This window comes from Ruditapes philippinarum, unplaced genomic scaffold (genome assembly GCF_026571515.1).
Source record: "Ruditapes philippinarum isolate M1 unplaced genomic scaffold, ASM2657151v2 ctg11964_1_1_1_1, whole genome shotgun sequence".
NCBI lineage: Eukaryota > Metazoa > Mollusca > Bivalvia > Venerida > Veneridae > Ruditapes > Ruditapes philippinarum.
Genome location: NW_026866799.1, coordinates 19,380 through 37,824, shown reverse-complemented (window position 1 = coordinate 37,824; position 18,445 = coordinate 19,380). Strand labels below are relative to the sequence as shown.

The following is an 18,445-nucleotide window of genomic DNA, read 5'->3' as shown; positions in this document are numbered from 1 at the left end:
TAGTTACATTTATGATTTAACAAAAACATTGACCTTTCAGTTATACATAAAACTCTAGTTCTCAAGACCAGACCATATAAACACATAGTTGTTAGTTTTTGCCTTTTAACTAATTGATTCACAAAGTCAAATTTAAAACCAGTTTACTAACTAAAGTCTACAATTGGGCAATTTGAAATAACAATTTTGAATCAGCCATTCAAATACTAGGAGTTTTAGACTGGTTTTATTTGGCTTAATTTTTTAAAATCTTTTTTGTACAATAAACTTAAAGCCTAACTTTTGAAAGGGAAGGATAAATGCACAAGAAGAACAGAATTGTCGTTAACAAGAAATATTTCAACAAATCTTTTCAGTAACATAATTCTATAGTAAATTCTTTATTATTTTTTCCATTAACATTTTAACAACAGCACAATTTCACTTCTGCTCTAAAGTCAATGATAACAAACTTAACAAATGTTTATTTATTTAAGCACAAGTTTAGAATCAGTGGACAGTGTGTTAAGGGTGTTGATTCTAGACTGTATCTTGGCTCCTAGACGATTGTATTTCTTTGTCATAAAATATTCTAGCTCTTCTTCCCTTTTCTCCCTGAAAATTTAAAACATCAATATTATGATATCATCTCAACTATGATAATTTAACAAGAACTGTACTGCTAAAGTATGTGTTTTAAAAATGAAATATTAACAAAATTAGTATTAAAAGGTTTATAAGCAACAGTATCCACCTAAAGCATAGTGATTGGTATTTACTAATTAAATATAAGTATGTGTAAAATTTTAGTAATATTAATATATCTGATGAAAATGCAATAAGTTTCTTGGATTATTCAATGAAGTTTGGAAACAAAACAATGTCCTTCAATAATCTAGTGGTAACTATACGTATAAGATATAAATACCTAGGTACTGGACCATATGATGATACTGGAATGTTTGAAGCTGGCATTTTGTTTCCATGTGGGAAAGCATCCCTGAAATGACAAATATTACATAAATCTGCCTGCATAGCTTAACAAAGAGAGCATTAAATTTGTAATCCAGGGTCGCTGGTTTGAACCATGGCCAAGGCAAAATTTGACCATGATATTTGATCTCAAATATTGAGTCTCAATGGTTATTTGTTTCTCTCCACTCATTCATGTGGGATAATTTAATTTGCAGAGAACAGCTGGAAATCAGGTTATGAGTGGACCAACCACCCAATCATGACAAGAAATGTTTAAAAAGTGTAAAAAACCATAAAAAAAATTGCAAAAAAATACTCCTTATCAATGACTTTTATAAATTTATTCTATTATCTGTAATTAACAGAACTCTTTGCAGTTTATTCAGCTTAACTAAATGCAAACCTGTATGGTGTATGTGATTAACATAATTGTACAGCAAGTAAATAGAATCATTATAATTACCCATATCATTCATATAGACGTCAATTTTGTACATATTTGTAAATATTCCAACGATAGGACATACACAAGACCTGGTATATTAAATCAGGATAAGAATGTTGTACTTACACCTGGACCTTCTCGTCTGCTGGTGTTGAGGGGTCAATCATCTGAAATTGAGCATTGACCATGTCAGGGGTCAAGGCCACAGACATACGTGATGTGCTTCTACCATCCTCCTCCTCACTGTAATAAATGAAATTAATATCACATTTTACAGCATTTCTTGTGACTAGTGGTAAATGCATCATAATATTATAACAGAGTATGTACGGTAATGAAAATGAATAAAAATATATCACATCCAAAGTTTGTAAAAGAGCTGTGTCCCTTGCAAAGAGACAGTTTTGCCTTCAATTTTTATGCAGTCTGACTACACTTAAATTCCATTATCGTACAGCTCAACAGATATGCATGTTTGTCATGTTAACTTTCATAATTTCATAACTTTAACATTAATATGATTGATGCCATTTCATCTCATCTTATCATGTTCATAGAAGATTTCAAAATCATCCATTCAAATTAATTTGTCAAAATAACATATTTCATTAAAGTATGGGCATTTTATATCTTTAAAAAAAAAGTATTCAAGGCCCAGTATAAAACACTTACTCGTCAACAATATTGTCACCATCATCTTCTGGGAGGCTATCAAGAAGTGCAGGAACATCTTGAGGTAACAACTCCTCACCAAAGGGATCATCCCTGTATATAAAACAGACAACTTAAGACTAGAAATTCCATATACATTTTATATAGCCTGGTCATCTTAGAAAGAGCAAATATTTCTTACTAGTACTTATATTTCCAATTCATGAAAAAATCTAAATAAAACACTGAAATTAAAAAAAATAACAAAATCAAATTCTCTGAACAAGAAACATGGCAATGCCATGAAACCAGGTTTTCAATTATCACCATTGTAGATAAATATGTTGTATTTGAAATACAAATACAAGCAACAAACAATGTAACTATGTGCAATGTAAAACATGAATAATGTAGGAGGAATTGCCACTGAAGAAGTGTTCACTATAATATTATGTATAAGGAAAAAAACAAAGGGCCATAATTAGGTCAAAAACTATCCAATCACAAAACCCCGACAATAATGAGCCAGGGTGCTTGATGACAAAGCTTCTGTGAAAGTTTGAACAAAATCCGTTGAGAAATGTAGGACGAGTTCAGCACAGAAAGAATTTGTTCACTATAATTATATTGATAATTCTGTATAATGAAAAACAAGTTACAAAGTAGACATGAAATAATATTATCATATCTTTTTTAAATTACCTCCAAAGATGATATGACCTTTGACTGCCAAATCAAGTTAAAATCATGTAAACAGGATTTTCAATGTTAATGTCACTGTGACCTTGACCTTGGAGCCAGCCATGCGGAACATGCGTTCTGCACGTCATCTTTTGATGTGGTAAACATTTGTCTGAAGTTTCATCAAAATTCTTCAAAGGTTGAAGAGTTACAGAGGGCGGACAGGATTTTCAATGTTAATGTCACTGTGACCTTGACCTTGGAGCCAGCCATGCGGAACATGCGTTCTGCACGTCATCTTGATGTGGTAAACATTTGTCTGAAGTTTCATCAAAATTCTTCAAAGGGTTGAAGAGTTACAGAGCGGACACAATTTCGTTTGACGCCCGAAGTTAAAATCATGTAAACAGGATTTTCAATGTTAATGTCACTGTGACCTTGACCTTGGAGCCAGCCATGCGGAACATGCGTTCTGCACGTCATCTTGATGTGGTAAACATTTGTCTGAAGTTTCATCAAAATTCTTCAAAGGGTTGAAGAGTTACAGAGCAGACAGGATTTTTCAATGTTAATGTCACTGTGACCTTGACCTTGGAGCCAGCCATGCGGAACATGCGTTCTGCACGTCATCTTGATATGGTAAACATTTGTCTGAAGTTTCATCAAAATTCTTCAAAGGTTGAAGAGTTACAGAGCGGACACAATTTCGTTTGACGCCCGCCCATCCGCCCGCCATACCCCAATCTAATAACCAGGATTTTCAAAAATTGAAACCTGGTTAAAAATGAGAAACAAATGCAAGTTATATGTACATACCATCTTGGGACCCCAGACATTTTGTCTAGTGTAGGTGTGTTACTAAGGGAGGTAAGACCCTGTGATGGAATTTCTTTCCATGTCATTATTCCCCTTACAACATCCTGTAATAAAAATAAGACATACATGTTAAAACAATAATGCACAACAGATGATCTTTAAGAATGAGTGTCCTATAGTTGGGTGTCTGAAATGCATATCATACAATGAGACTAACATTTGACTAAGTATCATGGACATCTTTCATACGGTTCACAAGTTAGATATTGAAAAATGGTTTAAACACTCACTGTTAGATAAACGACAATAAAACAACCCTGCACAGAAGATTTTGCAAGTTGACTTTAAAGAGATCAACATTTAAACCAAAATTTTATGAATACACCTCAAACCCTTCAAAAGTAAGAGAGTAGATGAGAAATAGTTGGCTCGCACCATATAGACCTTGATTTACACCTTTAAACGCGGCATCTGAAGACAATTTTTCCCCGTGTATCACTGATATCCTTCAATAGGATTAAAAAGATATAGATATAAAACCAATTATCTTTAACTTCATATTCAAATCTATAAACGATAAACCTTTAACAATTTCAGGATAAAAAATGTGACATAAAACAAATAAAAGAGGTACAACTAATGTGAACTGCATGTGAAAACACAAAAGATGATAACCAAAGGTAAGACCCTAAAAGATGTTATACAGAAGAACGGTAAAGGAAAATCATGCAAGGAAAAAGACATTACACCCCCTATCCATATACTCCTCTTGTGCCAGCGGCAATTTGAACTGTGGCCTCCTGTAATACCGTGGTAGAAGGACAACAAGTTAAAATCGGCACTCGTCCCAGCAAAGGTACGGAGCTGAAACACTTGTAAACCATGTCGGATCTATAATAAATAAATATTAGCTGTAAAAAAAAAAATGCAATTATTATCTACTACAAAATGTACCATTTGTATTGTCCTTGTACTCTTGAAGAAAGATAAAAATAACTTCTATCATAGCAGCAGAACAAATTAACTGCATTAATACAATACTAGGCCAAGAATCGCTGTAAGTAAAGAGACAAGTACATGTGAAAAGTTGAACAAGTTTCAATTAAATACCCTGAATACCACACCAGACAACAGTGAACAGGTAAAACAGAACAATAAACAGCACACACCTATTACTATGGTGGCACAGTGATGTGTGTGTGTTTTTATTTATCTCGTGCGCATAAGATACTATGTTGTGGCCAAGAGTTTCTAAGTCATACTATAACAAAGTAATCCCATATAGTATCTTATACAACATAGTAGCTCATGGCCACAACATAGTATCCCATACAACTCCTTAACTTGTAAGCACAAGATAAATAAAAATGCACAAAATGTCACTTTTGTGCCACCATAAGTAACAGCCCTTACACAGCAATTAAAATAAAATTCTGGAACAAAAAGTTCAAACAATAACACATAATTTTATGCAAATCTTTATCACTTAAGACAATTATAAATAATTCTATCATAACTTACAAATACATGAAGTGGTGGATATTCCATTGCTAAAGAGTGCCTGGAGGGTACAGGAGAAAATACGGGCTGGCTTCTTGGTGCTACAGTCTAAGTACTCCCCACTGTACCAGCAATGCCTAGACCTGTTCCTAGTAACATTAAAAGAAGATTCTCCTCCATGGGAACCTGGTGGTGTAAAGTAATAACTCATCCTGTTACAATTAATAAAATGTTTATAGTCAATAAATAAATAACTAATATATAATTCATCTCAATAAAAACAGCAACATTCCTCACAAAAAATTTTAAATATTCATGGCATAAATATACTTCGTCATAGTAAAATCACTGAGAAAAAAGAGACACAATATGAAATGAAAAAATCATTTAACTAAAATCATACTTACTTGGATGGCTTTGTAAATAATAAGAACGCCAGCTGTCAATGAAAATTTACAGCTTTCTTGTGACAAAATGCCTTCAACATATTAAATCATAGAGAGTCTCAAGTAGAATTTGAAGCAATGTATCTGAATTTAAGCTTTTATAAAAAAAATGCAAAAAAGGGAGACAAATGTTAATATATGAGATCTAGACAGGGGAGACAAACCTCTGCTCCAGTTCTCAGTGGTTTTGACCTGATGACTGGCACATAACCGCTACAGGCTTCCTGGGTATTATAAGCTGTGTATCCATTTTAATTGCGTACTGCTGAGGAACCATGAAATAAAGATGGAATACATTTGAACTCTTTTGACTTAAGTAATACCTATGCTACAAAGTATAAAGAGAAATCCTATCTAGGCAATATCAGCATTGGCATAATATCTGTACTGTCTGACAAAACATCAAAAATGAGTAGTTAATAGATTTTAATATTTCTTCTAACAAACATCCTGACCAGTGATCATACAATTGTAGATCTCAGACAAAGTTTTTTGATAATATAAATAATTTAAAGATACAACAATTTTTAATAATCAATAAAAACAGAAAGATACGGCAATAACAAGAAGACAAAGGACAAAAGTTGATTCTTACTTTTAAACCGAAATAAGGCACTTTCCTTTTCAAACAACAACCTCTGTAGGCTTTGAATGAACAGACCCCGAGAGCGTCTGGGCCCCCCCCCAATTTGGGGGGGTTTTTTTTCCCCCCCCAAATCTTTGCATTTGAGGGCATAGTGGGGAACTGATTTGTTTATTCATCAGCACGTATCACATTCTTGGTAATCCTAAATCCTTCCTATCTCCTCTTCTGCATTTCTCTTTTTCTCAGCTTTAGAAAAATAATAAAATATAACACATTGATATACATTCATAAAAAGATTTAGCCTAGTTTTATGGAAAATCTTTTGGTTTAAGTCATTAAAGCGCATAATAGAAGTATGAATTGGAGACAGCCCGTGTCTATACTTAAATATAAGTATATTGAAACTAAATAGATGTTTAGAAAAAGTCATCGAAGTAAGCCCAAAGATCTACTTAATCACTATTAGATTGAACAATTTGAATTGTACAGCACACGTAAAGTTCTAGTTACCATATTATACCAATCATTAAAAAATATGAAAATTCTTCTTACTATAAAATTCTTAGTCTTGTTCACTTTAAATTGATTTACTGATTTATATCCTTACTTCACTGTATGGACTGTGAGTTTCACAAAAAAACTGTTGGGTAGACGCGACAATCCAAGGTTGTCAAAAAAACAACAACATTTAGTGGTCCTACAATCGTAATTGTCCTTTGTACAAAGAACGTAAAATCAACAAAATAATGTAATAAAATAACAGAACAAGCAGAAGAATATACATTAATTTTGGAACCTTCATGGAAAAAAGCCTACTTAAGTATATTGCCCACGTGTTTTCAGGAATATAAGTAAATATTATCTATTAAAATATAAAAATATTACTAAAGCTATTTGGAAAAGCAATATTAAAGAAATAAATCACAATTTAAGTTCCTAATCAATTAGAAATATAGCAATTGCATATTAACAATATCTTTAGCATTTTATTGAAGTAAATTATGTATAGTAATTGTTATGAAACTGTTTTTCATGCAAGAAAACCAAAACAGCTTTGTCAATATTAAGGTTAATATCAGCCATGAAGAAAGTTAACTGTATAGTGTTAGCAAATGCGAATCAATCATTTGTTCTGAGGTAAAAGCCATCTCCGTTAGTTAAAAATGACACAGTAGAATTGAAAAAGAGACATGTACAACCCTTCAAATACTATCGAAAAAGACAACATAAGCGAACAACAGAGCAAAAACACCAATCCATCAAGCTTTAACTATGCTGCATAATCTAAACCAATGGTAAAGTGATGTTATTTTCATAAACTGATATAAGTGATGGTCTAATAAATACTAAATCTATATATTCCCCTAGTTTTTGAGAGAATCAAATATAGAAAAACAAAAAATAGTATTATAAAACAATATAGCTAAAGAAAAAATCTTTATGTCAGCAATGTCTATACAAACTCATTGACAAGTGTAAATAAGACTATAAAAACAAAAAAGAAATATAAAGTCTTCACAACAAAAAGCTTTAAATTCAGAATTAAGAACACATCGAGAATGAACGAGTGTAGTATAATACTAATTATAGAACGGATGAATATAATAAAAGTAATATTAATAAGACCTGACGCGACATCAAATTGCGTTTATTCAACAAGTAACACATAAATTTCAGATATCATGAATATCTACACAAAATATAATTCAAATTTACACATACTAAAAAAAAGAATGGTAAACTGTTAAAAATAGACATCTTTTCAATTGACAGAACTATAGCCCGAAACGCCTAAACATAACGCCGCTTTAACACTGTTAATACGCAATGATATTCACGATCAAAGAATGAAATTACACTACCCGAAATATCATCATCACTAATCACTACAAATAGTCTTCTCATCACACCCTTACCCTCACATGCACGGTGAAGGATAGGAAGTACTTTAGAATGACTAATCCCCTACAGTATTTGCAATAAAAATCTATAAAAATTCATACATAAAGGTTGTATGATTATGGTAACAACAGGGAAGATCATAAAGAAAAGTCTTTTCACATATATATAAGCATGACTGCACACTTTGTGGCCATATACTAGACAGGAGAGATTCAACTCTAAATTAAACAAATAGTCACAAAAAAATCACAAAACATTGAAAGCAATAATCTAGTTCGAACTAGTTACAATGACTAACAAGAAGTCCATTACACTCGTACTTAGTCCTTCTGATCTATGCCAAATGGCATATTAATTAGAACACTCATCCACGCTCAAGTTTTATACATTCAAAATATATCGAGTAACTTATCACGGGAAATTCAATATAATAACACCATTAGGGCAAAATATAAAGAGAATATTCCACAAATATAGTATATCATAGATATATATAACTATAAACAATTAAATTACAGAAAGACCAACAAAAAGAACAGAGTGCTCTTCCTAAAAGGCACATACCAGCCTTTCTAAATAATACGTCCACCACTTACTTGAAAGGTCACTTCCAACTGCACATGAAGATAAAGCTCTGCTTTTAAAAGCTCTAGACTTATCTGTCAATGTCTACTAACTACTATTAAAAGTTACATAGCGTGATATATAATAAACAGAAGGATTATTTTCTAAGTAAATTTCGTGAATTATTTACGATAGATTATATACTATAATTTTATATAGTAAAGCAGAAAAATTGGGAATATTTTGACTATAAACTATGGAAACAATACAGTTCATAACATCCAATCAGACAAATACTGGAGGTTCCCAAACCCCAATGCATATAACAGAGAGCTCCTGCCAAGATATATAAAGCATATTGTACGTCAACTATAAAAGATAACAATATAGGGTCCATCAAGGAACCACAACAACATCAAAACGTAATTTATATCTACATAAATTAAATTGAGGTCGAAGGAGAATGGAAATAAAAAATATTGAGCTCTTTGAAAGCAACATCTAACAATAATAGATGCAAAAGCTCTGCAATCAATCCCCCTCGCTCTATCAAATAAACAAGAAGAGTGGCGCCAAAACACAACTTGAAACAAAAAAAAATCTCTCATAAACAGCAATAATAACAAATAAAACATACGGTGCAATACATGAACACACTCAACGCATATGTGAGTACCTGTATAAAAAAATAGATTATATAATACCCATGGGAATGAGTATGAAACTTTCAAACGCTCAAGATCCTTATCATACAAGACACAATCGAATATCGAATAAAAAAAATATAACTAACACACACCTGACAATACAGGATTCATAACCATAAAAACAGTATTCCTTATATTTAATCATAATAGGCATTTATGTGTAGGTAGAACTTAAGATATTATATCCACAAGAATCGCTAGTATATAAAACTAAGAAAAATGAATCCAAACATAGAAACCAGAAATCAACATCTTTGAACCAGAAACGACAAAATCTAGCGAGATTGAATTTACTTATCAGATATCATGAATAATCCCATGAGAGTTCCTTCTCTTTCATTTTACTTACATGATTCTTATATATGTAAAATCCTGTTTGCACACAATTAGAATGGAAAAAATAAAAATAAAATACTTTAAAAAATCAGAATTCGCAAGTAATTATAATTGCTTAAGACATCATTAAAGAATTGAGCAACCAATACGTCACATACATCTGACCTCATAATAACTCGCAGTATTTACAGCTAATTTAATTCATATCTTGACAGTTACATTGATATTCTTATACCTATCGGTATACCACTCATCGATATGTATACCGCTTAATTAATATTTTTCTAATCAAGAGCAAATTATCTATTATACATGTATTTCATCATAGAAAGTAGGTTTATGTAATTAATACTATTCTTTAGCTCAATATGTTATATTACCACATCACATTAAATGGCTTTGCTATAGTATTTGATTAATTTCCTTTTTTGTCTTGAGACATGTATACTTATCTAACGATAATGTCTATCCTATTTGTCACGTGGCCAAGATAAAACTCCTCTAGAAAATAAAAATCTTATTAACTTGATAATAAACTTTAATATATATCTTATAAATTCTTATACATCATACTGCAAACATTGAACAAGACCAAACTCAAATGGACCACTGTATTGCAACAAATCTATTTGTATTGATTTGGGTTTTACGTTCATCATCGATCATCAGTGTTATTATTTGTTCATTTTTTCTTGCAATTTTTTACTCAGCTTTTTCTGTGTTGGATTGAAAACCTCATGTTGCCCCCTGGCATTTTTTTCTTAGACACTATATATCACTCTTAAGTTATAATTTCAATCATTAAACCTATTTTTTTAATAAATTCAAAGTCAGATACCAAGCCTAAATATAATCACTCTTAAAGAACTTCCCGTGACAAGACTTACGAGCCTTATTCTCTAGTAGCATATAACACCGAGATGATCAATTGTCAAATTGACCTACACTTTGGTCTGAAACAATCTAACTATCATAAATTAATAAGTTATCCAGTTATTATACATCTTAATTGTATGTAATATTTTATATAGATATTCAATTTATAATACGATAATTATAGTCTATTTCACAGCGCCATTATGTTTTATATATTATTTTCAGTATTATACGATAAGACAGACAGTAGGAGTATTATTAACAGGATCATAAATTCACCTTCTTTGTTATATGTAATGCTACCTAACATTACCATATCTTTCATAATCACTCATAATATCTACCTATAATACCTTTCAAATAAATTCTAGTCAGATTACTATAACTACATTTTTTTTAACACACTCACAAACTCAAATATATTCTGAAGGCTAATAATAAACCAGCACTCTCTGAAATAATCCTGTAGTATAATAAATCAGATAATTCCAATCATTCTTTCCGCTAATATGCCATAAATACATAATTAACTCGATACATATATACTAAACGTTATAATGATACAAGCAACTCTCATACAGATTCAATATACTTTGATGATCCTTAAAATGTCATTACATAACTACCAGGTAATCACTTTTTTCCGTTAATTACTAATTCAGATTATATAAAAAGCAATAAACCCGATAACCTAAAGATAGTCAAATATTTTAACGAAAATATTCCAAATGTTAAAGAACCAAATTTGTTTAGACCATACCTTGTTCTTAATACGGATGTATCAAAAGATGCAGAGTTTTAATATCTAATTGAATATATAAAATTAGCAGATCTAATTGCCTCTTTACTGGCATCTTTGTGTCAAATATAAATACTCTATATTTTAGTCATCATCTGATAAAAAAATTATATGTACTGCAAAAAACAGTATAACTAATGAATCAATCTACCTTTCAAACTAATAAAGATAAATCTGAGTTGTACTGTGAATCTAGTAAGATACAAAATGGTCACACTGGTTTTTAGTTGCTTGTTTTAAAACAATTGAATATCTTTTGCTTACCCTCTGACACCCCAGAACAAAACAAACTAAACACCTAAAAATAAATCTTTAATCATTAACAAATGTTCACATAATCAATGGAGTAAGTAAACTTACCTTCCGAAGCACCTTGCAAATAATCTATCATCTGATGACTAGTGTCTAACATCACATACTCATCCCTGGATAGTTTCGACATTCAAACCGTGACAAGCTCTGATGAAGATTTATCCTATGTCCTTCATCACTTGAATACGTTTAATAAATAAACATTAATATATCAATACATTCGGTATATCCTCACTTCAACCGGCCCTTGCTGGAATCTCGCCCGCATTTACACTATATCTGTCTGTCCGATGTTGTTGTTTATGTTGTTTTGTTATTTTTTTTTTTTTTGCCTTTGACTGGAATCAAATATTACAAGTAAAAAAAATCTCCTTTAGTCACAACATCACGTTAGGGCATATTGCAACTTCAGTTACCTCACGGACATTAATAGAACAATGTATAAGGGCCTCCCTAATCCAACATTGTTACCTCCAGTACAGAGTTTGTTATTATATAAGGGATACCTCTAATCCAAAAGAAATCGCCAAAAAACAAAAGTAAATCAAAATATTATTTGAAACACTGCAAAAAAAAATTCTGAATTGAAACCAGTCTTAAGTTTCTGCAATAGCTTCCTCACACAAAAACATATGACCTTTCTTATTCAAGGAAAAAAATTGAAACAAATTGATAAATATAACCATATGAATAGTCATAACTGATATCATATTCATAAATAAACTGCTATTAATGTCATCAAAATGAACAAAATTGAATTTTTTAATATATTCATAATAACCTTCTCGGAAGTTGGAGTATTTTAACTCGTCAACTCCCAATTGCAGCGTTGTTAATTTCACTATCGTGCCAGCAATCAATGGGTATAATGAAGGTTTCAGTACATTATGCACACAAAATTTCCAGCGAGGAGAGTATCAACATCACATTTCGCAAAAGACCTAAATAAAAAATGAAAACCATATGGTAAAATCATTCTTCATTTTCCCGTTAACACAACATAAACTAAAACACAAATCAGTATATAAATCATCCAGCTTAAATTTCCCAAGAGTATATTTACGCTCACTAAACCCCAATTATTAATCCAGTAATAAGACGACCAATCTGTAACTGATCTGACGTTCCTCATAAACATCTGTCTAACCTGATGCTCAACTTGCTCCTTAACACACGGAAAAGTATTTACATATTTCTATATAACATAAGACCTATGTCTATATAAACTATAACACAATTATAACCATTGCTTTCCCATGAGAACCACCATAAACAAGCATTTGAAGATGCGGGCATATACAGTAATCCCCTAGTCGGTCCCTCAAAAATAGTTACTTAATTCATAAACACTCCTTTATTAATGACATTCTAATACAATGAACTTGATAGGTATGAAGTCTCAAATTTGATAAATCATATCCACAAAACTAATAATACATTATGGACTTTGTAACTATATCACAGTAATGTTTAATTCCATACTTATAAGAAATTATTATAAAACAAACCCCTGTCACCTGACTACTTCAACGATGTGATTAAAAGTAAATACACAACACATCAGGAAGCAAAAGTTTGAATAAGAAAATACCATTTCCCGACAAAAAATCATATAGTTCAGGGACTAACGGAAAAGTCTGCTAGACGTATTAACCTTCCAATAAATGTCGAAGTGATAAAGAAAACATACAAAATGAAGTTACGAAGTAATACCTCTAGGCAAAACCAAAGAACTATCTACAAAGACACACATTTTCCCCTAAAAAATCTATATCCAAGGGGTAATACGCATATTTCATGTGCAGAGAGCATAAAAGCCTTTGCCACGTATACTGTTGAATCGACCAAAGCAACTTATATTATAAAAAGTGAAGTAACACACCGTAAGAATAAGAACAAAGATGAAAAGCTGAAAAAATTAATCAGAAAATAACTTACGAAATCAGCCGCATTGTGATTTGCCATAGCAACAGAATTTCACATAGGCAATAAAAGAAAAAAGATGTGCATAACCCAGAACGGAAGCAGCTACCCATATTCAATCAAAAATATTTTCAGACTTTTGGAGAGATAATCACTGGATCCAGTTCATGTGTAAATTTGCCAATATTTATCAGACATGTTGCCATAGGCAACCATAAATTTCAACAGGAAGAAAAAAAAACCTATCCATATATCAATTCATAAAAATTTAATACTTTGCTTTCGTCGAATCATTTTTGTGGACGGCAGCCCAATCGCAACCCCAACCCCCGCCAACACATATGTTTCCACCGACTTACCAACAGGGATTAAGTCTGTCATAGTCCATGTGTTTATTTTCTAATCACATAACCAGTAGCTTAATTCTCATTGTAATTTATCTTGAGGCAAAAATTCCGCGCTAAAAAAACACTATCATTTTTAAATGGGATTAAACAAAGTTTCATATCACAAGTGTTGGGAATAATGATTTCCTAGTGAAATAATATTCTTTTTATAATCTTACACCAGGATTCTATGGGCAGAATTTTTAATATTATAAATCCTTTAATTCATAATAAGTTAATTTGTATCTTATAAGTTTATTAGTTAACTACACAAGCACATTTTAGTATGAAAAATATGTCAATATCAAGACATACACAATCCCGATGACACTGAAAGGACTACAACGAACAGACAACAGGACAGACAGCAACCGACAGACGACGGAGGTAAACCAAATCCCCTCCGGTAAACCGGTTAAATTTGCCATAAGTTTTCAGTAACGCATTTGTTGCAAGCAACCAGAATTTTAACATAGGTATGATTGATATTATTAAATATATTAAGACGTTTCATAATTCTTCTTCATTGCCCAGCTTATCCAAATTCAAGTTTCATAAAAAAGTTAGTCTTTTGCGTATCTTGCGGGATCAGTTTGCCGGAACGGACGCCACTGAACACTGACACTAACAGAATAATATACAGACCAGTACGACAGTGACAGACACAACAGACAGACGTACGAGGTAATGATCACCTAAGCCCCTCCGGTATACTGTAGGGACTAATCAATAAATTACATTATAAAAATATATCATTTCTCACAGAATTTAATTTTATCAGAAAATATGTCTATAAAAAAAAAATAGTTAATTATCCCAAATAAGAAACACATGTAATCAAGAATGAGTCTAACAGACACTTTGACCGCTGCTCCTTCATAAATATTAAGGCCTTATGTTAACACACTAATTTCTTAAGCTCAACAAAGATAACAACCAACATATGAACAGACTAACCAAAAACAATACATTAATCCTAATATTTGTATCCTGTAAAACATCATTTTTCCTCATCATGTTATAATTTTTCATAGAACTGTATACTGATATAGTCTCAACAATAAATGAGTCATAATTGTTCCATATCAATAAATTATTCAATAGATACAATTTTTATAAGATATTATCACTTCAGGAATCGTACACATTATTATTAAATAAAAAGAGCCACAATAGAAATATTCAATAACAGACCAAATTCCAAAATATGAAATGAAATACATATAATTATTATTAAATCATTAATTGCACAAGATATTGCAGTACACATTTACGATATTCTTCGTGTTTGAAAATGATTTATTTGCATAATAATTATTACATATTATTGTATTTTTTTGAAAGTGTGGTAACAAACACACATTAAAAAGTATCAATCACAAAACATACAGGATCTTTAATTAGTGGGCGGGAAATTGAGAAAAAATAGTGCAAATTGTGATACAAGCATGAAACTTTCAGAAAATCATCTTTAGCCATGTAGATTTCAAAAGTGAAGTGGGCCCAGAAAATATCTCTGCTCATTCAAGATGGCCGCCATTTCAAAAATGGCCGCCATATAAATTTTGACGTACATTCTAGCTCATTCATCCAATTTTTGTACAGACCTTTAACTAAACACCTAAAGCATGCATATAGTTTCTCCTTTCAAAAATTTTAATCTCACAAAATTCTCTTTCATACTTCTTCCAAATCCAAGATGGCGTCCAATATGGCCGTCGATTTTGTGCAAAACTGTTATATCATTTTTAAGTAAGTATATTTGTTGCACAAATTATGTTTATTATGAATAAAAAAAATGTTTAAACATATCAGAGATAATCAAATTATACCTGTTATTCTCAATAAAAGTAAACATTTAAAAAGTTTTTGTCCAATAAAAATATAAACTTTTAAAAAGATCAAGAAAAAATTCCAAATTTTTTCATATTTTTACAAATTTGATTTTCTAAAGTAATGTACAAACGTTAAAAAAGTTACTTAATATCTTAAACTGTATTTTGACATTCCATTTAATATCATTGTTATATTATACTAACAGAATGTAAAGAAAAGCATTAAATATGTAGGTTTTATATTTTGTAAAGTGGTGGGGTAATTTTATATGATTATTGTAAAAGAAAAAACACAGAAAAATCTACATAGCTAAGTTCATTTCTATTTTCTTTGCCTTTTTACTTTTCTAATGAATTCTTATGCAAAAGTTCCAACTTTAAAAAGTACTTTTTTTGGATGAAAGTAATTTTTTTCTTCCTTTGGGCCATTTGTGGCGGTGAGCACTAAGAATGCACATACAAACTTGTGTATACATTCAGTTATTAAATTTGGTTGCAAGATAATTCTTGTTTCAAATATATTTGATATCATATATTTATTGTTAATGTAAAGACATATAAAGAACAATAAATCAACTAAACGTGCTTAAAATAGCAAACATGTACATGAATGTAAGGTATAAAGAGAGTCCATAAACGCATATTTTGACTTCTCCACAATTTTATATTTATAATATAAACATGGCTTAAAAGCCAACAGAATGTATGTAACTGTGAAACATATATACAATGATATGGCCTGGCCTGAATGCAAAATTTTGAATAAAGTAAGATACACCCAACAAGTGTATCTTCCTAAATAATCAATATTCTTTATTTTTTCTTCTAAATAAGAGGGTAAGAGAACCTGGCTCACTCACAAGATCATTGTTGGACAAATAGCTACAAATCATTTGAGTGTCAATTATAGCATATACATAAACATCGATTTGTCATAATGATATCGGATTTGAGACTATTTAAAATAAACATGCCATTAACAGTTTTCAATATTTTTATTCCACACGAGAGGACTTAATACACATAATTATATACGGATCCATAAATAACTTAGTGACGGTTCTGTTAAGATGTGAATTTGGACCCATGTGTCCATGATATATCTTAATACATTTAGGAAGCGAAGAACCTAATGAAAAAGTATACAACACGGATACATTAAGAAGAAAACAACTATAAAGAGTACTAGTATAATCAAAGTGATACCAGCAAAACATTTAGACGAGCAGTATGCAAACATAATTAATTAATCACACAGTTAGATACATTACATTATCCAAATCTTATTCAAAGTATAATTTTACACACATAAGATTTTTAATGTTTCCTAATAAACTAGTGAACCCAGGTGGTCTATCTCTAAAAGCATATGATCATAATCGTGTATTAATAAAGACCAAAGTGCGCTCCAAAATAACCAGCTAGATCCATTGTGCACCAGCATTGATTGGAAAATTTATTTAGCATGTACATAATGATCCAAAAGTGTTTTAATTAACTTTTAAAGAGGTCTTCTTTACTTGCAAGTTATTATCTTTTTTTTGCTGGAAACCAATTCGAGACCCCTCTGATGATATTAAAAAGCCCGATGTTCATATTTTTACATTTGCTTAAGATACTTGTAGATCACTATTGTTCTTGTATATAATAATAATGACAACACACCATATAGCAATCAAATACGTATTTTCCCAAGCTAACACTCTACATATAACACTGATTTCTCCTGTAAGTGAAAGCCGAATTGCCTTTATATAAATCAGTTCCCTGCGTCCAAGCCTTCCATCCAACTATATACCAAATAAGGACTATAATATAAAAATAATTCTCCGAAACCTAGCACAGAGGAAACCCCAACCAAAAATTCGTTAAATAATTCATAACAGGGAGCTATAGTAACATCCGAAGATATCCACCTAATTTGGCCATAAAGGGTCAAAATCACAATTATTTTACATGACTATATATGGAATAAAATTAGGAATTACTAGTAACTTAACTTTAATTGCTGAAAGAGCCTAAGTAATGGACATGATTTCCGATCTAAAATAGTTTAAATAAACGATGGACTAGTAAAAAGATACCTCCCTTAATATTTTAGCATCGTCAGTATAACAATAGAATTATAGACCTAATTACCAGCATTGGTCTGAGACAGCTTGACTAGAGCCGTCAACATCCTCTAGCAATGGAAAAAAAGGTAGCTACAATTATTTATATCCAAGTAATAACTATTAATTGTGTATTATAGTGACTACATAGTGGTTATTGATACCAATTTATTTAAATCACAGAACCTTAAAGTAAGGTAATTGACTAATTGTAATTGTAACTTCCGCACTAGTCATTTAAAAGTATAAATAAAGTATTCATCGCCTTAATTTTGTTTCTTTGAAAAGATACCATATCTACAATTTATATTAATAAATGACGTACTTAATCAAAATTAAATAGTAATACCAATATGTGCAAGAAAAAAAACTTTAGATCATGACCCCTTACAATACACTATAGAAAAACTAAAAAATTCGATCAGTAAATAGTAGGAACATCATAAATATGATACACATTCACTAAGGTCCAGGCATGATTTTATCTAACATATGGTTCGTTGATGAATATTCATTCTTCTTTCTGTACAATTATTAAATTATATTAAGAATATTGAAACAACTTATATCATGCAAACATTTAATAACTGAATGTATACATATGATTGTATCTGC

General features: G+C 30.9%; 1 protein-coding gene across 1 annotated transcript in view; it reads right to left on the bottom strand.

Annotated features, from left to right (window-relative positions):
- Positions 1-429: 429 nt before the first annotated feature.
- Positions 430-18,445, bottom strand: part of LOC132733758 (cilia- and flagella-associated protein 221-like) — a 29,700-nt gene continuing 11,684 nt past the window's right edge. The window contains exons 10-15 of the mRNA XM_060720437.1: positions 4,295-4,438; positions 3,548-3,651; positions 2,072-2,164; positions 1,526-1,642; positions 908-979; positions 430-594 (exon numbers count right to left, since the gene is read on the bottom strand). Coding sequence (XP_060576420.1) covers positions 468-594; positions 908-979; positions 1,526-1,642; positions 2,072-2,164; positions 3,548-3,651; positions 4,295-4,438 — 657 coding nt within the window. The 3' untranslated portion in view covers positions 430-467. The remainder of the gene's footprint in view (positions 595-907; positions 980-1,525; positions 1,643-2,071; positions 2,165-3,547; positions 3,652-4,294; positions 4,439-18,445) is intronic.